This window comes from Pseudorca crassidens, chromosome 11 (assembly GCF_039906515.1).
Source record: "Pseudorca crassidens isolate mPseCra1 chromosome 11, mPseCra1.hap1, whole genome shotgun sequence".
NCBI classification, from domain to species: Eukaryota; Metazoa; Chordata; class Mammalia; order Artiodactyla; family Delphinidae; genus Pseudorca; species Pseudorca crassidens.
Window position 1 is genome coordinate 42848609 of NC_090306.1, and position 27763 is coordinate 42876371.

The 27763-nt window shown below is 54.1% G+C and overlaps 2 protein-coding genes across 12 annotated transcripts in view; both read right to left on the bottom strand.

Moving 5' to 3' along the window:
- The window catches only part of KMT2D (lysine methyltransferase 2D), a 39750-nt gene extending 21233 nt beyond the window's left edge, over positions 1-18517 (bottom strand). For 2 of the 10 annotated variants that reach the window (XM_067696396.1, XM_067696389.1), the window contains exons 1-30: positions 17039-18517; positions 12627-12712; positions 12240-12366; positions 11836-12059; positions 11612-11721; positions 11274-11436; positions 10769-10934; positions 10555-10669; positions 10251-10408; positions 9898-10043; positions 8356-9759; positions 7155-8263; positions 6568-6681; positions 6108-6218; positions 5469-5573; positions 4542-4723; positions 4229-4393; positions 4024-4133; positions 3878-3925; positions 2990-3211; positions 2641-2760; positions 2437-2550; positions 2086-2216; positions 1854-2001; positions 1589-1654; positions 1300-1410; positions 961-1134; positions 772-856; positions 300-541; positions 128-201 (exon numbers count right to left, since the gene is read on the bottom strand). In XM_067696396.1, coding sequence (XP_067552497.1) covers positions 128-201; positions 300-541; positions 772-856; positions 961-1134; positions 1300-1410; positions 1589-1654; positions 1854-2001; positions 2086-2216; positions 2437-2550; positions 2641-2760; positions 2990-3211; positions 3878-3925; positions 4024-4133; positions 4229-4393; positions 4542-4723; positions 5469-5573; positions 6108-6218; positions 6568-6681; positions 7155-8263; positions 8356-9759; positions 9898-10043; positions 10251-10408; positions 10555-10669; positions 10769-10934; positions 11274-11436; positions 11612-11721; positions 11836-12059; positions 12240-12366; positions 12627-12675 — 6093 coding nt within the window. In that variant the 5' untranslated portion in view covers positions 12676-12712; positions 17039-18517. Of the gene's footprint in view, positions 1-127; positions 202-299; positions 542-771; positions 857-960; positions 1135-1299; positions 1411-1588; positions 1655-1853; positions 2002-2085; positions 2217-2436; positions 2551-2640; positions 2761-2989; positions 3212-3877; positions 3926-4023; positions 4134-4228; positions 4394-4541; positions 4724-5468; positions 5574-6107; positions 6219-6567; positions 6682-7154; positions 8264-8355; positions 9760-9897; positions 10044-10250; positions 10409-10554; positions 10670-10768; positions 10935-11273; positions 11437-11611; positions 11722-11835; positions 12060-12239; positions 12367-12626 lie in introns of all 10 variants that reach the window. The other 8 variants (XM_067696391.1, XM_067696397.1, XM_067696392.1 and 5 more) reach the window with 8 other exon arrangements.
- A 2715-nt stretch (positions 18518-21232) lies between these two features.
- RHEBL1 (RHEB like 1) lies at positions 21233-24375 on the bottom strand. 2 transcript variants are annotated; one of them, XM_067698652.1, is made up of 8 exons: positions 24097-24375; positions 23410-23481; positions 23011-23078; positions 22652-22734; positions 22506-22562; positions 22259-22306; positions 21915-21996; positions 21233-21755 (listed from the first exon to the last, which is right to left on the bottom strand). In XM_067698652.1, exons 1-8 carry the CDS (start codon positions 24146-24148, stop codon positions 21666-21668), a joined length of 552 nt encoding a protein of 183 aa, XP_067554753.1. In that variant the 5' UTR covers positions 24149-24375; the 3' UTR covers positions 21233-21665. The 2 variants fall into 2 exon arrangements, with proteins under 2 accessions (XP_067554753.1, XP_067554754.1); XM_067698653.1 differs by lacking the exon at positions 22506-22562.
- Positions 24376-27763: the final 3388 nt, after the last annotated feature.

The window sequence follows — 27763 nt, forward strand, 5'->3', positions numbered from 1 at the left end:
CTACCCAGAAGCTGATCCCTACTGGCCCAGCTGCTTTGGGAGTGGGGAATGGAAAGAACTGAGGCGACCTTCCCAAAGTCACCCCACACCCTCAGTTCCCACGCTGACCCAGGCTCCCCTGTCTCACCAGGTAGGGGGCTTTATCAGCAGCTGGAACTTTTCTCCAGAGCTTCATGATTTGTTTGCAGCGGCTAGACCAGTCTGGAGGGCAGACAGAATGTGTTAGAGGAGACCTGGCAGGTGACCCCCTGCACGTGCCATGTTACAGGTTGTCTCCCTTGCCCTCATCCCACGGGTACCTGGGTAATCTTGCTTGAGATTGGGAAAGTTAATGTTGGCATAGAGCACAGGTGAGATGGTAGAGAGCTGGCCCAACTCCTCGTCCTTCTCCCAGCGCTGAAGACTCCGCTGGTTGTAGGAGAGCCCGTCGCCCTCACCCTCTGTGGTGGGCGTGGTCGGGGTGGAGGGCGTGGTGCCCCCCGAGCCTGTCCAGGGGCTGTCTGGCTCACCGGGCTCCGGGCTAAAGAAGCCCCCGCGCTCCCTGGGGCGCAGGGGCGGAGAGTCACAGAGGGCAGGGACGCCAAGTCCCACCCCAGACAAACTGCCCAGAGTCCCCAGGCCACTGCCCTGCCCCAACAGAGGACAGTCACTAACAAAGGAGCAGAGGGAGGTGTTGCTACAGCAGCACCCAAGAGTCCAAGGTTCCCTCCCTTGGCATGGCCCCAGTTGGAAGGAAGAGACTGCCCACGGGGGTTAAGCATAAATACCAACCTAGAATCCAGGAATGGGGACTGGCAAAGGCCCGGGTAGGAGTCCATTGGGCTGCTGGAGGGGAGATTGCCCAAAGGGAGTCCACCTACAAGAGGCACAGGATCAGCGAAAGGAGTAAGTGGCCCATCCTGGAGGCAGGCTTGGCCACACCTGCCCACCCAGTTTTCAAACCACTCCTATCCAGATCACCTTGAAGAAAGGGCCTCTGTAGCGGTGTACGGCTGCCGTCGAGGCCAGGGGTTCCACAACCCAGATGTTGCTCTCGCTCAGAACCCAGAACATCCTTGAAAAGCTGCTGCAGGTCCTTGGATTCCATCTTGGGCAGTTCTGTGAGGGATCGATGAAGGATGCTGCTGAGGAAGACTGGGGAGTTGAAGGGACACCACAGGGCTACAAATGGTCACGGCCAGGGAAGGTGCCCACGACTCCCCACTAGAGAAGCTGTAGAGATGAGAGTCTCACAGGTAGGATGCTCTCCTTCTCCCACAGAGGACCCTTATAGGCAAGGAGTGTGGGTCACAGCCTCACCTTCTGTGGGAATCCTGTCTAAGTCAGAGCTAAGCATCCCTTCCCCCGGGGTGCCTGGCTTCTCAGGGTCACTAGGCACTGGGGATGCCTTTACGCCGCCATCCTCAGGTCCTGCAATTGCCAGGAGAAACCCATCAGCCAAGGCCAGTATGGAGGTACCACACTGGCCACCCTGAACCGCAGAAGGCATGGAACACTTTCCAGCCTCCATCCCTGATAGTGCTCAGCGGCAGAACAGACTGACATAAGCAAAACCAAGATGGCACACAGTCCTCCCAGCAGCCCTCACCTGATGTGTCAGCCTTGCCCTCAGGACCACGGGATTCTTCATCTGCAACATCGGGACCATCATCTCCTATGAGCAACAGTCGCCATTCCAATCAGAGATGCCCTACATGTGATGCCCCGAATAGGACCCCAGCTCCAAGGCCAGGGCCCTTGGCCCACCCTCAACTCCTGGAGACCAGCCTATTTCCCACTAAAATCTCTTACCAGCTTCTAAGCACAGAGCGAAATTGGACCCCTTCAGACCACCTTACCCCCACACGACTGACCTTTCTGTGAGGTCGGGAGCTCCTTCCTATCTGAGCCTCCATCCCCCTTGGCTTTTGGGGTTCCTAGTCCAAAGCTTGGCCGGCCCACCCCAACTGCAAAAAGGGCCTTCCGGCTCAAGTCCAGCAGCTCCTTCCCAAAGAAGGCTTCCTGTGGGAGGAGTCAGGGAGAAACAGGCTTCTTCATGCCCTGCAGGACCGACACTGCCCTTGCCCCTCGGAGCCTAAGACCCACCTGCAGATAAGCAGGGAACATGTCCTCTAGTTTGCTCTTCTTGCGCCCTCGCCGCTGCTGCTTCTTCTTCTCATCCCCATCAGCTAAGCTCTGGTCCACAGAGCCCTCTGCAGGCAGGTCGGCAGGCAACACTGGGGACCGAATGGGAGGTGTCTGCCTCTCTGGGGACAGCGGGCATGCTGCTCCCAACTTGGCCTGGGGACGCTTTCTGCCTACTCTCTCCCCAGCGCCAGTAGTGGGCCCACTACTCCCCTGGCCCTCTGAGTGAACTCCCCTGCCCCAGGCCTCCCTGGCAGTGTCCCACAGGTCCTGTGATCCCCACCTTCTCCCAGGCCCCACTGGAGCCCTCACCCGTCTCACCCTCGTCGGGCTGCCCATCCCCACTCAACACCTCCGCCTGTGCAGCAGGCCCCTTTTTCACACGGGTGTGGGATTTCCGCTGTCGCACCATGAAACCACCGATGCCTATAAGGAGACAGAGCTGAGGCTGAGAAGCCGCTGGGGACCTGGTGAGCTGCCCCTCACCACCCCCACCTCTGCATCGCAGGGCCTCACCAGGCCGATAGGGTTTGCGTTTGCGTTTTTTGCTTTCCTCGGTCTCCTCTTTGCCAGGCTCTCCATCAGGGCTGACGGGGCCCTCTAGTTTAATTTCGCATTCCATGTGTTCCACACCACCTGTGTACGGGGACAGACGAGATGGAAGCAGGTCAGAGGCATGGACCCTTTTAACCCTGTCATCCTGCCACCTAAGAACAGAGCTGAGTGCCCTGTCACAGAGCCATCTGGGCAAGACCAACAGTGCCTTGAGGGTGACTGGGAGTGATAATGCAGCTCCTACCCAACATTCAACTCTCACAGGCATGCTCCCATTACTTTGGCACTCCCTGAGACACCCCAGCCTGACCTTCACCCTTGAGCAGCTCATCAGTGTCCAGGTCTCCATCCTTCTTGTCATCAGGGCCAAGGGCATCAGAAGGCTCAGGACCCTCCAGCCCTGCCTCGCCTGGGAGGCCAAGCCGTCCTCGCCGCTGGCGCCGCTTGTGCAGGGGCGACATGGTCAGGTTACGCAGCACAGCCATGCCAGTTTCTGTCAGCCACACACCCTCGAAGCGGAAGTACTGGGGCTCTGCACAAGGGGGAAGAGCGTGTGACCCCTGATGGAGGCCCCAAGGAGCGCAGAACTCCAAGTTTCGGCCTAAGTCCCTAGCTGGGACAAAAGCAGCGAGAGAGAGACAGACTGAAGTCCAGACTGGGGTCTGAGGGCTGGAGAGGAGAGACCACCAGCGGGCGCCAGCTGAGGCCCGGGCGCTCCCTCAGGTAACCAGGGGGATCAGAGAGACCGCTCCTGCTGAAGCCGGACTTTGCTCAAGATTCACCCTCAGTTCACCCAATATATTCTCCAGTTGTCTGAGGCCAGGAGGGCCCCTCCTTGCCGAATGCCAGCTCACAGTGCCCCAGATGCCAGGAGCAGTGCCCACATCACGATGGAGGTGGGAGAGCCCCAGCTCCTTCATTAAGGAGAAAGCTGTGTTCCGTGCTCTCTGGAGGTGAGATTCTAGCCGTACAAAGGCCGCGTTGCCTGGTGGAAGGAACTCTGTCTGGGAAACTGGATGCCTTGGTTCTCGTCATAACTTCACCACTGACCTATGGAGTGACCTTGGGCAGGCCACTCAACCCCCCTGGGTCTTAGTTTCCTTCTCCGAAAAATAACGAGATAAAGTTGGGGGGCTGGAGCTGGACTAAGTGCCTAAGGTCTCCTCTGGCTTTGGCATTCAGAATTTCTGTGACTCACCCGGCTCTTTCACCTTCATAGGCACCAGCTCTGGAGGCGCAACAGGCACTGTGGAGAGGACAAAGTAAGGCAGCTAGAGGCCCTGTCCCAAAGCAAGGCACCCCTGCCCGACCCCTCCTCCCCCCTCCCCCGCCCCTGGTACTCACCAGCAGGCTTTACCACGTAAGGCTGGCAAGAGACACAGTCAAAGCCCTCATCGGCCGCCTGCTCCACGTCATCCTCTGTGAAGAGGCTCTCGCAACCAGCATGCATCCACCTGGGAGAAGGGAGACAGGAGGGGATAAACTGAGACAACGCCAGGCTGAGAACAGGGAAGAGGGGGCTTATATGAGGAGAAAGGGGCACCCTCACCGTTCACAGTGACGGCACTGGATCAGGAGGTCCTCTTCCACATACGGGGCATGACAGATCGGGCAGGTCACCAGGCTGGCGCAGGGCCCGCAGTGCGTGTAACTATTCTGCCATTCACAGTGGAAGCCAGGGGAGGCGGCCCCACACTGCATACAGGACACACACCTGGTGGGGGCAGAAAGACAGACCCTCAGCACCTAACCTACCCGAGCACCCAAAGCCGCCCGGCCTTCTAAACCCCGCCTCTGCCATGTAGTCAACACCACACCCACTCAAACACTTCAGGCCCCTCTGAAGCTCCCAGTCTCCTTACCACTTGCACTTCCAGCCACCCTTGGGCACGGTGAGCAGTGGCGGGTCCAGGCAGTACGTGTGGTAGCTAATGTCACAGTCATCACAGAGCAGCAGGCGGGAGGGGTCTGAGGCCTGGCCGCACACCTCACACACGATGCACTCCACGCAACGCCAGCCCTTCAGCAGCATCACCTTGGTGATCTGGTGCAGAAGATGGCAATTCCTCAGGAGGTGATGCGGAGGGCAGGGCAGACCTCTCAGGGGAGGGGGGGACTTACACAGGTGAGGCTGGAGGACCCCAGTACCCAGGCCAGACCTCCATTTGAGCACAGGGAAGCTACACAGAGCACCCTCACCCCAAAAATAGTGGATCTTAAACTTAGGCTTCCAGGGGTCTCTGCTGATCAGAGAACAGCCTCACCCGGCCACTGCCTCATTAGGATCTTTCACTAGCGAAGTCTCCAAAAAGACTGTGGATAGAATTAGGTTGTATTTCCCCCGGTTTTTCTTGAACATGTAGAACCTGCTACTGCTGCAAGTTAGTGAGTGTTAGCAGTGGACAAATTCTAAATTAACATTAGTGAAAACCCCAAAATGACTGATCATACTTGAGTCAAAAACACTGCTTTCTCTTTGTGGACATGTGTTTGATTCTGATTTTACATTTTATATCCAGACCATATCATGTTTTCTACTAGTAAAGTTCTCACAGTTTATATGATGGACTGAATTATACCAGCAAGTCATGGTCTACCACAAAGAAACTCGTAAAGACCACTACGGTTTCCAAAGTATTTTTTCCCAAGATGAATTTGACAACCACTGGAAACTGATGAACAACTTCCATGACCAATGGCCACTTTAAGTAGAGTGGCCAGGACAGGGAACTAGGATAAGCAGTAACGACCCCATCCCTCAGGCCAGACCTCTTGGGCCCTGAACTCACCTTGCTGTTGACACAGTAAGGGTGATAGCACTGAGAGCACTGGGAACAGGCAAGAAGGTGGCCCTCTGCCCCCCGGCCAAAGCTGCCACATACCACACACATGTCCTGGGGAAACACACAGAAACCCAAATGTCCAACCTCACATCCTCAATACCACTCAGTCCCAGTAACTGACTACACCACTAATCTAAGAAGAGGGAGTCAAAGAACCAGAAGCCTATCCCCAGCACTAGGACACGGTGAGCCATCACGGGACCCCGTTCCTTCCTAGCATGCCTTGCCCATCTGATCAGGTAATTTGAAATGATACAGCCTGACATGGGTAACGCTAAGGAGAAGTGAAAGATAAGATGGGTAAAGACTGGTCAGGACGAGACAGTAATACATGCGACAAAATTCTACAGCTTCGAGATTACTCGTGTTCCCTAGACTCTAAGCTTCAACAGGGCAGAAACCATTTCTGCCTTTTTCACTGCTACATTCGCAGCTGCTAGCTCAGTGTCAAGCTCATTCTCTGGAATGCCAGGAGTAGGTCCCTGGTTCTCCCCATTTACCCTCCCACCGAAACACACATATCCAACTGTTCAGGCTGCCAGGTCTCACTGCTGAAGATGGGACTACAAAAGTCAAGTATGGTACCTGCATTAGGACAAACTTGTCTGTGTTGGAGAAGAGAACCACAGTATTTTGCATGGTGTCATCATCATCATCTTCTTCCTCCTTGCTGGGAGAGCTATCGATATCAGCAACCTTATAGGCAGAGAGTTGTGGAAAGTGAGGCAGCTAAATCCGCCCCAGCTAAGCTGCTTCCTCTTTGGTGTTGGGGCAAGGCGGCATAAACCCCTGGCTCAGATGAAAGCCAGGAGCCAGGACTAAGAAGCAGAAGAACACCCCAGCTCCCACACTGGGCCTCAGCCCAACATCAGATTTCAGAGAAGCCTGGGGGCCAAGAGCACAGAAGGAGCACAGACATAGCTGGACGGGCCCTAGGCTAGCAGGCAGGCAGGTGAGCGTGCAGGGGACTGGCAAGATTTAAAGGGTGTTTAATCTTGAAGGGGCCAGCTGAAGCATGTTTGGGGGATGGGAGGCCTCTCCTTACTACCAGAGTCTCAATGGAAGAAGTAGTTGATTTTAGCCGGGCCCGTCCTCTCCCGCGTCCTCCATGTGCTCCTCCACGTGGCCGGCGTCTTCCTGGGAAACTACTGCTGCGACCCTGAGTGAGGAAAGGGGATGATTACAGGAAAAGTCGAGGGCTAATATGCTGCATCCACAGGCTTGGAGGGAAGAGAAGAGACGAAGGGACAGAGTATGGCAGGTAACAAGGCCCAAAAGTCTCAGTCAGGGCCAGGGAAAAAGCCAAGCTCTCAGATAGCAACAGGTAGGTAACTCTGGTCCAAACCACTCCACATCTTCCAAGAAGAGTGGTCAACGTGGTACCACAAGAAACAATACTGGCCTGAGAGACCCGAGTTTCTAGTCCCGATTCTATGGCTGAGTTACCATGAACCTGGGCAAGTCGCGTCCCCTGTGTATCAGCATTCTCCTTGATAAAATAAGAAGGTGCGCTCAAGGATCTCTGACAGTCCAGGATTCAATAAGCCAGGCAGGAAGGTATCAGTGACACAGGACTACACCTCTGACAGTGGCATGACACCAAGCACATCCAGTGGCTGGACAGCCCCTTACCTGCTTGATGCGGGAACGAGCGGGGGAGCTGCGCCGCCTCCCCTTGTCCCCCTCCGCTTTGCCTCCTCCGATAGCTGTCCCAGCATCACACAACAGCGAGTCATCAGTCTCTGGCAGCGAATCCGTACAAAGTCGCAGGGAGCCCTCATCTCGGGCTGGACTAACGTCTGTAGATGCCCCCAGCTCCATGGACAAGGAGCCACCCCCCTCGGGGTCGGGAGAGCCCAGCAGGGGCTCTGAGCCAGGAAAACTGGCACTGGCATCGCCCTGGCTCAGATTGGAGATCTCATTAACGATGTCAGATTTGATGAGAGTAGGTGGGGTGGGGGCCACTGGTGCACGTGGCTCCTCTTGCTCTTCGCAGGGCGAGCCCTGCCCTGCCTGCTTGCATTCTGGGCCATAGACCTCCATAGGGGTCACAGGGGCCAGCTCCTCGGGGTCCAGGAGCACAGGGGAACCCTTAAGTTCACTAGCCAAACTGCCGGGGGTCTGTCCGGCCTCTGGATGTGATCCAGGAGTGTCAGTCCCATCCAGAGGGGCTGTATCTTCCCCCAGGCCAGAGAAGTCATCCAGGGCTGGGGCAGGGCTGGGTGCAGGGCAGGAAAGGTTCCCCATGGGAGAGGGGAGAGGACTAGTAGGGCTGGGTTCCAAGGCTGGGCACTCAGGTTCTGGGGCTTTCTCAGTCTCCATCTCATGTGGCTCAGCCTCATCTGAGACCTGCACTGCCTTCTGCATGGGACTCAGTGGGGAAGGAACAGACAGTGGCAGAGCAGGGGGAGAGCACTGGGAAGGAGGGGAGTTTGGGGGAGGCAGGGAATGCTGGAGGAGTGGGGAACAACGAGGGGCAAGGGGCTCCATCAGCATGGGAGAGGCCGGTCCTACCGGGGAGCCTGGAGATGGGGGAAGGATCATAGGGGGTACAGGCTCAGGGTCAGTGCAGTTAGCTTCTGGTGGAGGGCTGATAGGTGTCTCTAGGATGGGGGCAGCCAATGGCGACTCAGGGTCACTGTCCCCTTTGGCACCAAAGGGGTACTCTAACTCTCCCAAAGGAGACAGGGCCGGCGGGGCCACAGCTGTGATAATGGGTGAGAGCGGAGGAGGAAGAGGATCTGGAGAGAAAGAAGAAAAGAGAGGCTCTTAGATTAGATGCGCCATAAAGAGTTAAGACTGTCCCAGAGTCAGAGGGTTAACATCCCCGTACCTGGTGGCATCAGCTGAGGTGACAAAGATGGCTCCCCAGATGGGGACAACGGCAGCTCCTCAGGCAGAGGGGACAGAGGTGGCTCCCCAGGCTCAGACAGGGCCGGCTCTCCAAGCAAAGGGGGTAAGGGTGGCTCCCCAGGTGGGAGGAACGAGGGCAATTCCTCAGGTGCAGGGCATAGGCCTGGCTCCTCAGGGGGCTCTTCAGGTCGAGGGGACAGGCGCGGCTCCTCGGGCACTGGGGACAACTGCGGCTCCTCGGGTGCGGGGGACAGGCACAGCTCCTCAGGGCGAGGGGACAGGCGCGGCTCCTCAGGCTGGGAGGACAGACGCAGCTCCTCAGGTGCAGGGGACAGACGCGGCTCCTCAGACGCAGGGGATGGGCGCGGCTCCTGGGGCGCAGGGGACAGACGCGGCTCCTCGGACGCAGGGGACGGGCGCGGCTCCTGGGGCGCAGGGGACGGGCGCGGCTCCTGGGGCGCAGGGGACAGATGCGACTCCTCGGGCGCAAGGGACGGGCGTGGCTCCCCGGGCCGGGGGCAGAGTCGCAGTTCCTCAGGCAGTGGCGATAGGGGTGACTCCTCCAGGGGTAGGGACATAAGCAAGTCCTCCGGTGGCGGGGAAGCAGGTGAGTCCTCAGGCGGTGGGGACAGGCGTGAAGCCTCAGGTGGCGGGGATGTGGGAGACTCCTCAGGTGGTGGGGACAGAGGAGATTCCTCGGGTGGTGGGGACAGGCGTGACACCTCAGGCAGGGGAGACAGGCGTGATACCTCAGGCGGGGGGGACATAGGCGAGTCTTCAGGTGGCGGGGACATGGGTGAGTCCTCAGGTGGTGGCGACAGGCGTGATGCCTCAGGTGGTGGGGAGAGAGGAGACTCCTCTGGTGGAGGGGACAGGGGCGATTCTTCAAATGGTGGGAACAGACAAGATGCCTCAGGTGGTGGAGACATGGGTGACTCTTCAGGTGGAGGGGACATGGGTGACTCCTCAGGTGGTGGGAACAGGCGCGACGCTTCGGGTGGTGGGGAGGTAGGCAGTTCCTCCGGAGGGGGGGACAGGGGAGACTCCTCAAATGGTGGTGACAGAGGTGATGCTTCAGGCGGTGGGGATAAGGGTGTCTCAAGCAGGGGAGACGGGGGGGACTCCTCTGGGGGAGAGAAGGGTGACTCCTCCAGTGGAGAAAAAGGCGATGCCTCAGGTGGGGGAGACAGAGGAGACTCCTCAGGCGGTGGAGAGAGGGGTGAGTCCTCAGGCGGTGGGGACAGGCGCGATGCCTCAGGCGGCGGGGATGTGGGTGATTCCTCAGGTGGTGGGGACAGGGGCGACTCCTCAGGTGGGGGCAGCAGTGGCATCTCCTCATTTAGGGAGGCCTCCAACTGGGGCTCAAGTTGGGCCCCTTCTCTACCTGCAGACATAACACACTATGTTCCTACCTAGTTCAGCTGCACTCCACAGAAAGTACAGGGTCTGGGGCAAAGCAGAAACTGTCCCTCGCCACACGATAGAAGGGGATTACTTTCAGGGACCCTCAAACCCTACTCACCTAGTGGTTTGGCTTCACATTGCAGGGGCCCCGGTTCCTTGGGTTGCATAGAGGTCACGTGCCCACCCTTTGGCTGCCCTTGGCATGCAACGTACAGAGCATCGGGCTCATCAGTGGGGGTATCGCCAGGCTCTGGGGGTGAGAATCTGCAGAGGGTACAGGGGAGCAGGCCCCATGGCTCTCATCAGCTATTGGCTCCTCACGAGAGCACACTGGGGCGAGGCACGAATGCTATGGATTGCACTGCCCACCTGAGGGCCCTCCTCTCAACGTCAGCTTGCTTTAACACGAGCCCTGCCAATCTCAGCCCTTCCGATCCCCCAGCCTGATCTCTGCCAGTCCACACCACTTACCTGCTACAGACCGGGGGGTGCTGCTCAGCAACAGAACTGACAGGCTGTCCTCCCTGGGTTTTGTGACAGCGGTGACAGAGTGAGTAGTTCTCAAACCACTCAGAGTTGGGGTTCAGCTCTGCTGAGCCTGTCCCACAGGCCCGGCATACCCGGCATGCCTAGGGGAAGGGAACGGGCAAAACGGGCACTTGTCAGACAGCCAGAGACTGGAGGAGAACACGGGACTCGTCACAACAGAGAAACTTGGGGTGCTGTAGGAGGCAGACTTAGGGAGAGTAAGGCAGGAGGATCAGGGGGCACTCGCCTTGCACTTCCAGGAGTGAGCGGGCAGCTCCTCCATAGGCGGTTCCAGGCAGAAGGTATGGAATCCTTTGTCACACGTCTCACAGACCAACATCTTAGAGTCATTCCCAGGCTTCCTGCAGGGGCACAGGGCACATAACAGGGTCCTCCTTGCCCTCATTCTCAACCTTAACCTGTGCCCCGCCTAAGGTTCTCTCCTGCCCTCCCACTCTTACCTGCAAGCTTGGCACACTTTGCATTCAGGGCACTGCCAGCCAGCACGCTTGCGGGCAGTCAGAGCAGTGTCCAGGCAGGCCCCGTGATAGTGATGCCCACAGCTGGTACAGAAGAACAAGTCACACAATTCCCCTGGCCCCTCACATACGGCACAGCGAGCCTCCTCTGCAGTGGGAAGGGACAGAGGATACGGGTCACCTATGGATTCCTTACGGGACTCGGCACGGTGCTGTCTACATAACAGGCATTCCACAGACACAGAATGAACGAATAACAAAAAGTTACTAAGTGTCTGCCTAATATATGCCAGGCACTGCTCTAGACACTGCAGACACCATGCTAAACGAGACAGGCAAAGCCCCTGCACTCACAAAGGCCACACGTATTTTAGTGGGGCAGACAGACAGTATGTAACTGTAGACTTCTGAGTGCTCTGCAGGGTACGGAGCCCCCAGCACCCTTGGACCCTCATCTGCCCTCCGTCCAAAGGGCAGGACTTCTCACCCAGATGTGTGGCCCCCTCACTGTGCTCCGGGCATAGCAGCTGCAGTGTTTTCATGGATAAGAAGGAACCGCTGGCAGTTGCACAGGGGAAGTGGTAAAGGCGTGGACATCCAGGCGAGCGGCAAGGGATGGAGGCACCGAGTCTGGTGCAGTGGGAACAGCGCTGCCAGGGTGGAGACAAAGCCTTAGTGCTAGCCAGCTCTCTCCAGAGCAACATGTCAGGCACTGCCTCTGTCCCAGTATGCCCCCTGCCCTTCTCATTCCACCCTGACTCTCGGAAGCCCACCAGCCCTGCCCACCCTGCCCTGGGCCTACGCAATCCCCTGGCCCGGCCCCACCTGTGAGATCCCTGAGAAGATGGCCTTGTCCACACCACATAGTTCTGGGCCCTCCTGCCCCCACACGCCTGCCGACCACGCAGCACACCAGTGGTGAGCCCAGCAGGACCCTTCATAGGGGGAAAGGGGGAAAGAGTTAACAAGAACGTCATCACTGCTTCAGGGCCACTCAGCCCCTTCCCTGTTTCCTGCCCAAGTCAGCTACCCCACTTCCCTCCACTTACCTCCAGGTTCTCCTAGGTGGGCAGGTGTCAGGCCCTCAGGGAAACCAATCTGTGATAGGTCCTCACTGAGCAGCGCTGCCTCACTGGGCCCTGGGTTCCCCCCAGGGGACACCACTGAACACCGGGGCCAGTCAAATGGCAACTCAAAGCGCCGTAGCTCCCGCTGCCCATGTAGACTGGGCTCCCCGCAGTTACAGAGAGCACAACGCCGCATTGGACCCCCACTGTGAACACACAAGCATCAGCACCACGCTGGCCCCTGCCCACAGGTACCCCTAAACAACCCCATGACTTGCACACCTATGCTTCCCGCTCATTTTCCTAAATTTTCCACCTTGAAAGCCCCAGACTCTCAAATCAAATCCTCGTATGTCCTTACATCCTCATTTCCCCAAACTAGTTACCTGCAGTCCTGGGGAGGCTCCTGAAGCCTGGGACCCCCAGAACTGGGCACAGAGCCCTCCCCCACATGTGGTTTGGGAAGGTCTGGCTCAGTGGCACCTGACTCCTCGGAGGCTGCAGGTCCATCAGCTGAATGAACAGACAGAGAAGTGTGCATCAGCCATTATCCTCTATTTAGCACGAGTCCACTCATCAGACCCATGAGATTATCCAAAACCCTTGGTGGATAACAGTGATGGCATTTCAACTTTTGTCCCAAAGAACAAAGTCCTTCAATTACCTGTCTATTAGATGGACTTAACTCCTGTTCTTGTGCTAGGACCAGAAATCTAAGATTGTCTGGGTAGAACAGAAAGCTGCCAGGCAAACCCAGAATGCGCCCTACTCACCTGCTGGTTCTGAATCTTTATCCTCACCAGGCGGCTTCGGGCTGTCCATCCCTCTCTCCGACTGGGCAGGGCCCTCTCGGGGAGACCTGTCAGACCCAAGAGATATCTATTTGTCTAGTAAGTCTTCCCACTAAACACTTTCCCCCAAATCCTAGGGAGAAGGCATCTAATGTTATCTAGACCCTACAGAAATCAGAGCAAAGCCATACCTACAAATTCCTGCACTAATGACAAGGAAAGTCCCTCTCCCCAACCGTTGTCCCACTGCCTACCTCCTCCCCAGATAAACACATACCATCTTCTCCTACTCTGAATTCTGAGAGGATCCAGTCCCCTTTCCCACTTCCCACCTCCTGTCTAAGAGTTCCCAGGACAACAGCATCCAACTAGAAGCACATACAATCTACATCCAGTATCACTCTTTGCCTCACGACTGAGTTCTTGGCTTCTGGTGGGCCCTATCCCTTGGACTTTTTCCTCAGGTCTTAAGTCAGCTACCATCCTAGAGGCCTTTCAGTGCCAACCCAGGGGCAGTCATAACAAGAAGTCTGAGTCCAGCCGAAGTCCCTCTCCCTGGGGTCTCGCAGGACGTAGAACACATTACTGGAACTAAAGCCTATCTCTGAATGGATCTCCCCCATCTCCACTGGTTTCAACCAGAACATCCCAATCACAACAGAAGAAACTCCCCAATTTCCACCACTGCCCATCTAAATCCAACCCAGGCCCACCCCCCTGGCCCTTGCCATGACTGAGCTCAGGATCTCATCCAGCCTGAAGGCCTGAGGTCGTTGCCCTTAGCAACACCAACAGCCCTTCCTCCTCAGATGTCCCTAGTAGTTAACAGAAGTGGGCCTTAAGAGTTACTGAGCATGTGTAGCCAGGCCTGAGGCTAGGCATGCTGGGAGTTGTAGTCTCAGGAAGCACACCACCACTTGGAGCTGTTCTAAACGGGGCAGGACAGAGCAAAGTAGCTTCCTTCCTCTTCCGTCAAGCAGGGTTTCGACACACACTATGGGGGTGGCGGGTAACGGTCCCCTCTTCTAAGATATGCCTGCCTATCCCAGAGCCAAATGAAACACGTTAAAGTTATACCTAAGAAGGTCAAGACCCACACCTTTGGGTATATTTTCCCAAACCTCAGATAAAACTAAACACAGTACCAAAAAGAGAGAAGTAAAGAATAAGAATTACAGAGCTGAGGAAGAGGAAAGAGGTCCTATAGAAGAAGGGAGAAAAGGACAGGTATAAACAGCTCTTAGTGGGAAGGGTAGGGGCTTAAGCAGAGAAACAGAGTATAGTTTTCCTACAGAAGGTAGAGGGGAATCCCTAAAACAAAACTCTAAATAAAAGTTTGAGAACTGTATCTCTCACCTTCTCCACTCCTCTTGTTTAACCAGAAGAACCACACCAACCTTAGTAAGGACAAGCCTCTCTTCCCAAACCAAATACCCCAGTCAGCCACTGGGGGTTGAGTGACTGGGGCAGATGAGACAGTGGGGAACCCTCAAAGGTGCCCAGGATCCATAAATCAATTACCTAAGAACCACATTATCAGTCCTCTTTCCCTGAGCTAACACTCCATTTCCAGACACTGGCAGTGGGCCTCATGTAACATGTCACAGGAAGGGAAATTTTACTTTACTTTTTTCCCCTCACACTATTAGATTCTACTAGATTGGGAAAGTGAAATATCACCTGATACCTGTTACCTCTATTCCCAGATCACCTCTTTACCAAAGAGGTAAAGAGAGGATCCAGTGCCCTTTCCCACTTCCCACCTCCTGTCTAAGAGTTCCCAGGACAATAGCATCCCACACAATCACCCACACAATCACACCCACACAATCACACCTGAAAGGAAAGCAGGGTGGTCATCTAGCCAGCCCACAGAAAAGCTGCTCTGGAACTTCAAGGGGCCGCCTAGAAGCCTCCTACGTGAATTAGGGGTTGGAGGTCAGGGCACCAGCCAGGCTCCTCTTCCTATTCAGTTATCCAAGGCCTGACCACACCCGGAAGGCTTCAAAGTTTCCTAAATGTGTGCAACTTTTGCTGTACCTTACCACTAAATGCCGCCAAGATCTTCCAACTGTTGTGCTCTCAAAGTTAAGGCTAAAGGAGTCACAAACATCAAGAAATGAAAAGCAACAGTGATAGTGCAGTGGGTGGGAGGAGGACTGCCTCACACAAGGCCAGAGGGACAAATTCCTCCGCCCTCCCCCAAGCGCAGCCCTCTCAAGCTGGTAATGCTGGCACTGCTCAGGGAGCTACAGAAACCACCTTCGTCTAGCCTTGGGAATCAGTACCAACATCCTCCAAAGCGGCAGCCTCATTCATGGCACCATGGTAGATGAGAGACAAGCAAAGGGTTGAGTGTCCTCCAAGCTGAGGAAAAAGAATCTAGAGGCACTTCCAAGAAGCCCTATTTCACTACCCTGCAGTCTAGCGCCTGCACCCCAATGCTGAGTAGCAGTTGTCAGGCCCCTCCTTAAACAGATCTAAACAAATAAAGACCATAGGTTCCCCTGTCCCATCATTCACAGCCAGAAACCACACATCCACACCAAGGGTTTTTTCCCTGGATCTACACTGGGGTAACGCCTGGCCAGGCTTCCTCAGGGGAACTAGGGATCCCAGAGAAATACAGATCTAGGGAGTAAAACCATGGTGGGTCCCCTTAATCCTAGGCCAAAGAGGCCCAGAACAGCAAGGAAAAAAGCAGGGATTCATCTCAACCCACTTTCCTCCCTGCCTCCATCCCAGACCAAGAGCTTTAACTCCATTTTCCCAGCCAAAGGGGAAATGGAGGCTTGGAGAGGTGAAAGGCTGAAGCAGGCCCTTGAGTGAACAGCTCTTCTCTAGGACTCAGGACTTCCTGGTTCCCAGCCTGAGACTCAAACCACACCTCTCCCCACCCCCATTTTGGGTTGGCCCTCCAGGGAAGAATCCAAATGGCAACAGTGGCCCTGTAGACCCTCCGGACTGCCCCCTGGGTCATCCTAGGGTCAGCCACAGCTAATAAGGAGAGGTATCTCCTAAGGAAGTTCTTCAGGGACAGACAACAGGAGAGGCCCTCCACAGGAGGCAAGGGCAGACAGCATGGGCGACAGCTAGCCTCATTCCGGCACCCCTGTGCCACCTCTCACCTCAGGATTACCACCCAGAAATCTTTCAAGGGCAAATCCCTATTTTCTCCTTTCCAAGACCAGGCTCAAAGAGGTCTAGCCCTCATATGGTGGAGGGAGTAGAGTGAGGGAGCAAAATACACCAGCCAAATCCCTGCTGGGCAGCATGACAGCTGTGAGAGGGGCTGTCCCAGCCCAGGGTCAGAGGCATGAGGCTCACGCTGCACCCTTCGTGCAGTCACATACACACCATTCTCCCCAACACCTCCTGCCAGGGCTGAAAACATTGGCTTCAGCAGACACAGCTCTGCTCAGGTCACTTCTCCTCCAAAGAGATATAGGCCCCCCTATTCTGCAGAGTTGGGACAGGATCAGAGGACCAGTTAACATTCCCTGATTTAAAAAGGTTGGAGAGGTCTGGGAGGGGCCTGCAAGACCGGCCAGGGACTTATGGGCAACCAGCTCTCCACACCAGGCCCAGAGAAAGCGGGAGACAAAAGCCATTTTTTTGCAGCCCACATTCGCAGGGAGCAAATCTCAACGGCCTCCTCTATAATCCCCTAGAGATTATGTCCATCCGGAGAGGAGGGGAGGCAAAGCAGGCTAAGACAGCACTAGGCCTCGCTAGGGTCACTCTGCCAGGCAGGGGTAGTTGAAAGTTGAACAGCAAGGCCACAGCTGCCCCCAGCCCCGCCTCCTTCTTGCCCCAGCCACCCCTTCATCACAATGGTCAGTTTCCACACACTCTCCTCGTTGCACAGTGAAATAAGGCCCAGTGAAGGATCTAGGGCTCCCTGAGTCTCCCAAAGACTGCTCTGAGTGCCCGGATGGGCAAGAGCAACCTTAAAGTCCAACCTGGCAGTAAATCGGACCTGGCAGTGCCACCCTACCCCCGCTCCCAAGTTGTTCTATTCCCAAGGCCCACAAGGAACCCTGAAGGAGAAGCAGCTGACTGGGATTGGTGCTGGCATCAGGGCTTGGGTCCTAGTTTGGTAGAGCTCCCCCCAACACAAAAATAAACAGGCAGAGAGGCTTTCTGGCCAGGTTCCCAAACTCCCGTGGTTCCCTGAACCCCCCAGTCTTTAAAGAGGCACACCCCAGGACACCAGGCCTCGGTTGTGCTCTGGCGACTGGCTCGGGTTCCCTTGACAGACCCTGCCAAAGGAACCCTCTTCAGCTCTGGCACCCCTTTCTCCAACCTACAGGCCAGCTCCGGCCAAGATAGTCCATCTGGCTATGCCCCCAGTCCAACCCTTTCTGGGCCCTGGCCGGGCGGACTTCACTCACCTCTTCACAGGGCGATCCAGAAATCCTCATCCGAGAACATGGCCAGAGCCCGGGCCGCTCCCCGACCTCCAACCGCCAGAGCGATCACAGCCGCCCCCCGCACGGGGGGGCTTAGGGGGGCCAAGAACGGTAAATCCAGGTCGGAGTGGCCACCCTCCCCCGCCCCAAAAAAGCAAGAAGCCAAAGAAGGGTTCTCTGCCTCGGGTTCCAGCAGTTTAGGTTTCCATGGACAGCCCCTGGGCGGCGAATCCCGAGCGGACACAAAGAGAGCACCGGTGGCTTTGATCTTGGGCGAGCAGGATCCGCATCCGCGTCGCCGGGCGGCCTCTCAGTCCTAGGGCTGGGCCAGCGCCCCGGCCGCCCGCACCGGGCTCGGGCGGAACGTCGAGGCTCTCCAGATGGAACGTCGAGGCGCCTCCCCAGCAGCCCGGAAGGAATGCCGCGCCGCCCCGCGCCGGGCCCGGATGGAACGTGAGACCCTCGCAGGAGCGCCGAGCCCCTCTCCCCGCTCGGGCCGGCGCCCCGGGGCCGCGCGAGCTACGGCGACACGGAGCCGGCGGGGCCGCGGAGCTGAACCTGACACACACCCCAGCGCCGGGCTCCTCGACCCCGAGCGCTCGCCCTCGGCGGCTTCGAGCCCCCCACCTTCTGCTCCCCCCGGGGAAGGGAGGAGGGTAGGTGGGCGAGGAAGAGGAAGGGGCGGGCGGTGCGAGCCCTCTGCCCGCTCCCCTCCGGCCGCTCCGGGCCCTGCGCTCGCCTCCCTTCCCCTCTGGCCTCGGGAGCTGCCCCGCCCCCGGCCTGGCCGGCTCTGATCGGCGGCACCCCCTCGACCCCCGGCTGGCTGCGATCGCGGGGGGCCTAGAGGTGCATGGCCCAACCCCGGCTCCCGGCGCCGGGGGGTCAGGAAACTGAGCGGAAAGTGGGGAACGAGGCAGCCATTTGCAACCGGAGAGGAAAGTAGTGCAGCGCGGCGCCGCTCCGCCTCCCCCCCCCTCCGCCTCCTGTTCGGCCGGTAGGGTGGTTCCTGCGAAGGGGCTATTTCCTGGCCCGAGATCTCGGCAATGGTCGTGGAGATTCAGGAAGCCTCCGGCGCGAGATCCGGGTGGCCCTTTTGCCTGGTGAACCCCACTCCAGAAGGGGGAGAAAGGAGAAGACGCGGCCCTATTTTGTGTTGGAGCGGAGCGGCGGAGGGATCCGGCCCTCTCGGAGGAAAGGCTGTGACTCTGCAGTTCTACGCACACGCTAAGGGATCCCTCCGCCACGGGTTAACCCCGACTGCGCCGGGCCAGCCGCTGTGCAGACACGTGGGAAAGAAGCCCCCTTCCTCTTCGCCCCGGCCCTAGAACTGCTTCCTTTACCGCCCGGCTAGTAGAACTAGGACTCCGTGCACTTTCTAATTCCGTTTCCCTGGAGTTATCGGCCCCTGAAACTCCAGCTGCCCCTTTCCTTGACCAGGAGCAATCTTTCCCGGGAGGGGGATGGAAGAAGAGCCAGGAGGTTGGCCGCTGCTCTGCATCCTGGGAACTGGAGTCCGCAAATGGAGAAAGTGAGGCACGGCGCCTGGCGCTGCAAAGGGTGGGTTCCTGCCACGTTCGGGGGCCTGAAGAAAAACGGAACGAGTCCCTAGTCGTTCCTTCTGACTCTCAAATCCCCTCGAGAGGAAAGAGGACTGTTAGTGCCCCCACAATCACCTCCCCCATCAAAACATAAATGTAGAGTTTCCCCTCCTTTGCCGGGTGCTCCCACCCCCAGACCCAGTCCTTCTTTCCTAATCTTCAGGGCCTGTGTCCCCCTTCTTAGTAAACATGTAACCCCTTTTTAGAGAGCATGTAACTTGTAGCCTTGCTGCTACCTGGCCGGAGTACTGTTATTCTGGACAAGATCCCAGTATACAGACCCCCCCCCCCCATTAGTCTGGATGAGAAGGGATTGGAAATGACTTCTCTGCATTAACTCTATCCACGGGATGGACAGGAGGAGACAAATTAACAAATGTGCTAGATACTTTATATATTCTTAGTTATTACTCACCCTCGTTATGAATTACATGTAATTCTGTCCATGTTACAGATGAAGAGATTGAGACTGAAATAGGTAAAATTGCTCAACAAACCACATGAAGTGAGAAGTTGAGCCATGCATGATGCAAAACAATGGCCATGTTTTTCCTGGGATATGTGTGTGTATTCATATATATTTATTTTATTATTATTTTTTTTAAGATGTGGAGAAAGAGGCAGGCAAATCAGGTGCAGGGCTGGTTTTGTGGGAAAGGGTTTTTACAGTGCTGCCCAATAGAACTTTCTGCAATGATGGAAATGCACTACACACTATCTAATATGGTTTAGCCACATGTAGCTATTGAGCACTTTGAAATGTAGGTGGTGCAACTGAGGAACTTTTAATTTTAGTTGATTTTAAAACTAAATTAAATAGTAATATGTGACTTGCGGCTTACATATTGGACAGTGCAGGAGACCTAAATCCCTACTGGCCAGAGTCATAGGAGGGATCAGATATGTCCTGTGCTAGCCACACACTGACATATGCTCTTCACTGACCATTCAGGTCTATTTCAGCAAAAAAGTCCAGCACTGACCCCACACCTGTCCCAGCTATAGTGGAATAAGTTCACCAAGAGTCAGAAGTTGGAAAATAGAAGGCCTCTCCCTACTCTGCACCCAGAGGCAGACCCTCACCAGAAAGACCTCAAATAACACAATAGCCACTATTTCTTAAGGGTTTATTATGTATGAGGACCTATGCTAAGTATTTCATAAATCACTTCAGTTTAATTCTCACATCAGTCCTATGAGGAAGGTTTAACTACACTTCATAAATGAGAAACTGAGAGAGGTTCAGAGAGGTTAAGTGTCTGCCCAAGGTCACACAGCTAAGTGGAAGAGTAACTCTTTTACTCTTTTAACCCAGCCATTAACCACTATTCTTTACTACTATCAGGCCTTGAGATTGTTTGATACACTTCCAGAAAACCTCAGACATTTGTTATTCTATCTCAGACCTCATGGAAATAACAGCAGGAGTGTAGGTACCCTTATTGAGAATTCCAAGTCAGATGCATAAAAGGACCTAATTTTAGTGTAGGGAGAGAGGGTGTTTACAACCCTAAAGAGACTCCTAAGCCCCCGAGAGATTGCTCTTTGGAATATGCTCCTTCCTGCAGCCCTTAATTCTTTTTAGATTCTAGATCAGAGATGCAAAAGCAGCTGGCAGGACTTTTGAAAACCAGCATGACAAACCATCATCCCCAACTGTAAGCCCAACTAGCCTGGAGCCAGGCAATAACAAGGTCACAGCTAAAAATCACACCTAAATTTTGTCCATTTTCCCCAACTAAGTGCATTGACAGAGTTGGCAGGAGTGCATCCCCAGCTGGCAGGAGAACTCTATGCCCTTCCTGTGAAGGATACCATTCAGGTAACCCTTATAAGTCCTTGGAGGAGGTATTAGGCCAGTTAGGCCCTAGGGCTACTGGGGAGGGGTCGCGGGTAGAGGCAGGTAGGACCAAATTTTCCTAGCCAAACCCATCCTCCTACCGAGCTGGCCGGTCAATCAGAAAGAGCAGAAGCAATAGCCTTTGAAACCAAAAAAGGCAGCACAACTCCAAAGGTGTGAAAGGTATGAAAGGAGCAAAGAACATCCACTTTAATGAAAGGCACTTGAGGAGATGGAGAGCGGGGAGTGGGGATTGAGCAGGGGCATTATTTCTTACTTTATTCAACTCTTAAAAAGCTGAAATCATCATAACTCTTTAGTCCCTGCCTTCACACTACTTCACAATTCTTACATCATTAGGAACAAGGGTCTTTCTTCCTCCACCCAAACCCTATCCTCTCTGAGTTCCAGCAAATGCCAAGGCCCCGCAAGGGAAGCTATGTCAGCATGTGGCAGCCGGCCACTAGAGGGTGGTGTTTCTGTAGTTAAGGGGATTGTGAGAGCCTACAAATTTGGATGGGAGTGGCAGTCAATAGGTTACCTGTATAGGAGAAGAGTCGAAAAGAAAGGTGGGAAAGATAAGTAGTAAGTCTTAGGGTAATGGTCCTGACTGAGTGAGGGGTAAGGAATAGGAACAAGGTAGGAGGAAAGATTCTCTACCAAAGGCCATGGTCATCACTCCTTAGAAAAGGAGACATTGGCCCTGAGCTCTCCCCAGATACAGAGAAGCCAACTACAAAAAGATTAATCAGTTTATTTGCATATATACATTGTCACTCCAGGAAGCCGTCTCCACTTCAGGAGTCCCCAGCTCCCCTCACCCAGCCGACACCCAAAACCTACATAGGAGACTGGGTCCTGAATAAACAATGCCCAGGACTCATATCCCAACTCCATAGGTTATAACAATTCATTTATTTAGCAAAAACAGAGCTAGAGGACAGTGCCCATGAGACATCCTTGCCTCTTTGTAAACATCGACAACCAGGCCACTGGAGCCCAGGTAAGTGTGCAAACATGAGGGTACCACACTGTGTGCCCAGAGGGCAAGGGACACAGCTGGCAACCGAACAAACCCGTGAAGTCCTGAGGGCCTGCCCTCCCCAAGCCCCCACTGGAGCCTGGCAAGTGCCAGGGGCAGAATCAAGGCAGCTACCCCATGCTCAAGGGCTCACATGAGATGGCAGCGGCGCTCTTGCCCATATGAATTCTCTACCCGAGCAATCTCCTGGATGACTTTGGTGAAGATGCCTTGAGTCAGCTGCAAGGCATAAGGATTCAGGGCAAAAAAAAATCGTTTAGTTCACTGCCAATACCACCCAACTCTGAGGTGAACACCCCATTCCCCCACCATCCCCACCACCAAGCAGTGCCATAACACTGCTACCGCCACCACCTTCCTAATCTTCAGGCCCAGCACCTGCTTATCTCGAGCAGATGACTCCATAAATGTCGCACCCCAGGACTCTGCCAGCTTCTTCCCCTCAACAGCCTGGACCTCCCTAGAAGCAAATTTGGGACATGAAAATGAAGGACAGCAATGGCCCCATGTTCTCTGCAAAATCTTTACAGGAGCCTAGGACTGAGACTTGAAATATGAAATGATAGTTTTTGAAATAGAAGGGTTGTTTTGTCTTACCCTTCAAGTTAGAAATGAAGAGGTAAAATGACTGGTTCGAATCAGTGGCAGAGCCACGACAAGACCCTGGCGCATTCCTAGTCCAGCTCACTTTCCTTCGCCTTAAGCTACAGAGATTTCCTTACCTGTCTGGTGAGAGATCTGCCTTGTTCCCCACCAGCACCACTGGCAGCCTGGGAGGAAACAGCAGTTACTACAGGAGCCCCTCTGTTCCCCATGGACCCCAACCTCCTTCAAATCAGAGCTGGACAACTCCCCATCAAACCAGACAGGATCTATGTCCTGACTTTCTCCTTAATTTGGATCAATACGCCCCTGTCCTCCCTCTCCCCTCGGGTCCACACTATGTCTTTATCCCCCAGAGCCACATACCGGGTTTTCCCGTGGCCTTCATGTAGCTTTTGGTACAGACTCTCAATGACTTGGAAACTTTAAACACAAGAAATGAATCTATAACTTTATTCTGGGACAGCCCTCAGATCCTCCCAAGTCTCCCACTCACAACCTTGGTCACTTACCTATGCAGAGAGGTGACAGAATACACAAGCACATAACCATGGACCCCAATGATGAATGAATAGGGCAGAATGCTGTACTCATCCTGACAAGAAATAGAAACATCAATACCTAGATCCACAGCACTCAGATAGCCAAGGTTGGTGGGCTGTATCCTGGGGACCCTCCCTGTGGCACTCCCTACTCCAGTCACTTCTGTTCAACAAGTATTAACAGAGTAGCTCCAATCAGCGCTGCACACTGAAATGCTGCTAAAATGCTTTTCTTTTAATCCTGCTTTACAGATGAGCCTCAGAGGCTACCAGACTTCATCTCCCAGGACTGAACTGCCACATTTAGATACCCTACCCCAAACTGGTACCTGCCCTGCTGTGTCCACCAGGTGTAGGTGAAACTCATCTTTGCCAAGAGTCACTATCTTGCTGTAAGCTGAAAAGAAAAGAAAACTTGACTGTGAGGTGCCTTGTAGGACTAGCAATCTGTGCCCCTATATATTGACATAGATGGGCCAGGTCTAGAGAGCTCTCCAGGAACCTGGAGAGACAATGTTAGGCTTCTTATTGTCTACATATACACCATCCTGGACTCAGTATCTTGGAAAATCCACACTCTAGCTCCACTCAGAACAGGATTGCTAGAGGAGATTAGATTTAATGTCTAATTAAATCATCCCTCTGGCACCAGGAAAATCCCAAACTATGGACTTGGATGGGGCACCCAAGCCTTCCCTACCCAATCCCTAGGGGAGAAGTCTACTCACTATTCTCCACAGTAGGATCATAGCCTTCCAGGAACTCGCCCTCCACAAATTGATGTGCTAAAGATGTCTTCCCTGTGGGAAGCAGAGGTAATTTTATCCAAATCACCCATCCATATTCACATCCTCTGTCCTTTCGGGCTGTGTGGCCCTGGACTAAAGGGGACCCCAAATTAGCATCCTAGCCTGGGAATGCCCCATGCAATGCTTCCCCTTAGGCTACCTTCACCCTCTTTTCGCCCTGGGTCGCTGCACCTTGGCCACCGGATGCATACAGTAGCGCCGCAGGAAGCCTTTCCCGCCGCCTTTCCCCACCCCACCCCACCCCTGGGAAGATCCGGGATTCCTTAGGACCCAGTCAGTCCTGCACCGGGCACCTGAGACTTGCCCCACCCAGACCGCGCCCCCGCCATCAAATCCTAACCCCACCTCCACCCCCCAGAGTAACGCTGAGGACCACCGCGGTGATCCAGCAGTAAAGCCCACGTTAACTCTTACATGCTCCAGCTTCCTGCAGCCTTCTACACTACCACCACCCCAGCCTTTTCAACTCCAACCTTTCAATCCTCGCTCTACAAGCTGGTTCTAAGGATGCCACCATTTCTCCCTGGGTCGTGTACCCGCGGCAGTGCGCCTCCTCTGGCCAAAAAGCCGCGGTGCATCCGTGCTCTGCCCAAGACCGAGACTCACCTACGGAGCGGTATCCGAGGATGACCACCTTCCTGTAGCGAACTAACGGCATGGCAGGAACCGGCCCCGAGGGGCTTGCAGAACTTGGGGCTGAGAGAGCCCCAAGAAGAGAAAGTCGAGTGCAGGCAGGTGTAGCAACCGGCACAGGAAAGCCGCTCACCCTGAAGCTGCCAGGGGCAAGATAGAGGGAAACCAAAACAAGCGCCGCGCCCGGAGCTGGCCACGTGATCACAACACAGCAAGACTAAGGCGAGGGAGCCGGGCGACCGGGGAACTACACTGCCGCGCCGCTCAGGGCTCCGCCCCCCAGGCCGCTCGCCATTGGTCCACTAGAAAGGATAGGGGCGGAGCCGTTGGCTGAAGCAAAGGGCGGGCCTCACGTGGAGCGGGAGAACCAGGAGCTGCGCGTGCGCAGACTAGACCCGGTTCATTCATAAAGAAACAGAAAGGAACCCGGGGTCCTAGAGGTGTTTGCGCCTTTGCAACCTAGTAAAAGCGGCTGCAAAGAATCATGGATGGATAGTATCCGTTGTGGCTGGGCTGGATTTTCTGGTCAAAAGATTCTAGGCCTCCCTTTTGCAAGGTCTCCGGCGTCCTTGGGTAGGTTAAAAAAGGCCAAAGTTGCAATATATTCCCTCCGATTCCCCCAGACTTCAGCCCCAGATATTTTATTGTCGGGTTTCCAGTCTTCCAGGATTTAACTTCGGAACTGCAAAACTTATTCCTGGGAAAATTGTTAGAATTTGTGGCCAAGTCCTCTGAGGTTTAGCTGTCATCATTATCACAGTGTTTTATTTATTCAACAAATATTTAATAAGTGTATACTATATGTTTTAGGCATTTCTCTAGCTTTGACGATAGAGCGAAGAACATGACAGGTGAGGTCTCGGACCTCACAAAGCTTAAAACCTAGTTGGGAAGAAACAAACTTAAACAAGTAAGCGTTAGATAGTATTAAGTGCTATATAGAGCAGTGTGAGAAGAAATAACCAGTTTAGATCAGTGACACTTCCTTTCAAAAGAAGCCCCATTTAAGCTGAAGTCTGAATGACAGTAAGGAGCCAGCTAGCAAAAGATTCAGACAGAAGAATCCATCAGTGCTATGGCGCTAGGGTGGAAATAAATTTGTTAAAATCCAGAAAAGAGAGAGAGAGAAAGCCAGTTAGCCTAAAGCAGATGAAATCTAAGAGGATGGCAGGGGCCAGGCTATGTAGAGTAGTTTGGACTAATTCTAAGTACCTAGAAAGCTATTGATTATGTTACTAAGTAAGTTGGGTCATGACATGATCTGAATTGTGTTTCTAAAAGATCTCCCTGGCTGTAGAGAATGGATTGGGGTTTGAGAGAAACAGGAGCAAGTGGAGCAAGCAGGAACATCAGCTAGGAGACTGTTACTTGTAGTCCAGGTGAGAGGTGAGGGTGGCTTGACTAGAGTAGTAGAGATGAATGAAGCTGAGAATTCAGTGTATGTTTTGAGGCTGAGGTTAAGCTGGCTTGCTTGCTGAAGGATTGGATACAGGAGGTGAGGGAGGATAAAGAGGAAAGGAACCTAGATTTAGAGTGCTACTTTGTGCCAGGTGTATTTCATTGTCATCTCATTTAATATTCTCCACAGCCTGAGGTTGTTAATTTGCATTATTCATTCATTCATGAACAAATATTTATCGCACAACCACCGTGTCCCAGGCACCCTTCCAGGTGCTTAAAATAGAGCCATGAACAACAGGGACAAGGTCTTTGCTTACAAGGAGCAAGTATTTTGGGGGAGAAGACCAACAATCTACAAGCAAACAATAAATGAGTTACAGTTAAAAAGTAATAACTGCAGGGACCTCCGTGGTGGTCCAGTGGTTAAGACTCCATGCTCCCAATGCAGGGGGCCCCAGTTTGATCCCTGGTCAGGGAACTAGATCCCTCATGCCGCAACTAAAAAAGACCCCATGTGCCGCAATGAAGATCCTGCATGCTGCAACTAAGACCCAAAGTAGCGAAAGAGAGAGAGAAAGAAAGAAAAAAGTAATTACTGCAATGAGAAAAAATAAACAAGACATGAGTGGGCTAACCTACTGAGAGTAACCTGGGGTGTTACTCCTCTTTTTTTATATGACATCCTAGGAAGCTGAGGAGGTAACATTTGTGCCTGAGACTTGAGTAATGGGTAGCTATTATCACTGTTCTCTCAGTTATAGAAACTGAGAGTCATACAGGTAGCACACAGAAGTTGTTTCTTTTGCAAGGCCCTGATGAGGTGGGTGTGTAGGAGTTAGACTGGATTAGAGGGCAGGCTTTATAAAACTATAGAACCATCTCATGCTTTAAAATGTCCAGATTGGGGCTTCCCTGGTGGCGCAGTGGTTGAGAATCTGCCTGCCATTGCAGGGGACACAGGTTGGAGCCCTGGTCCAGGAAGATCCCACATGCTGTAGAGCAACTAAGCCCGGGCGCCACAACTACTGAGCCTGCGCTCTAGAGCCCATGAGACACAACTACTGAGCCCACGTGCCACAACTACTGAAGCCCGCGTGCTTAGAGCCCATGCTCCACAACAAGAGAAGCCACCATAGTGAGAAGCCTGCGCACGACAACAAAGAGTAGCCCCTGCTCCTCGCAGCTAGAGAAAGCCCACGCACAGCAACGAAGACCCAACACAGCCAAAATAAAATTAATTATTTAAAAATGTCCAGATCTACAAAAGTTGTTTCAAAGAGCCACCTTTTTAAAAAATTTTTATTTATTTATTTATTTTTGGCTGCATTGGGTCTTCCTTGCTGCACGCAGGCTTTCTCTAGTTGCGGCAAGCTGGGGCTACTCTTCCTTGGTGCGTGGGCTTCTAATTGCGGAGGCTTCTCTTGCTGCAGAGCCAGGCTCTAGGCACACGGGCTTCAGTAGTTGTGGCTCACAGGCTCAGTAGTTGTGGAACGCGGGCTCTAGAGCGCAGGCTCAGTAGTTGTGGCTCACACACTTATTTGCTCCGCGGCACGGGGGATCTTCCCAGACCAGGGCTCGAACCCATGTCCCCTGCATTGGCAGGTAGATTCTTAATCACTGTGCCACCAGTGAAGTCCCCAAAGAGCCACTTCTTTTTTTTTTCAGATGTTGGGGGTAGGAGTTTATTAATTTGTTTATTTATTTTTGCTGTGTTGGGTCTTTGTTTCTGTGCGAGGGCTTTCTCTAGTTGTGGCAAGCAGGGGCCACTCTTCGTGGTGCACGGGCCTCTCACTATCGCGGCCTCTCGTTGCGGAGCACAGTCTCCAGACGCGCAGGCTCAGTAGTTGTGGCTCACAGGCCTAGTTGCTCCGCGGCATGTGGGATCCTCCCAGACCAGGGCTCGAACCCGTGTCCCCTGCATTAGCAGGCAGATTCTCAACCACTGCGCCACCAGGGAAGCCCCAAAGAGCCACTTCTTAATCTGGCCTCAGAAAGGAACCCAAATACCTTTTCTACTGGGTAAAGGAAGTTCCTTGCAGACCAGCGATTTTATGCTGGATTATTGGGCTTGAATGAGGTTGGCGGTAGTTCCAGGTTAGGTTGTAAGCACTGTAGGATAAAACAAAGAACTGGATTCAATTCAATAAAAGTTCATTCATCTCCTACTTTGTACCAGGCAGTCTTACCATGTTTTGCACACTAAGGATATAAAGATAAATAATATTGATAGATGCCTTTT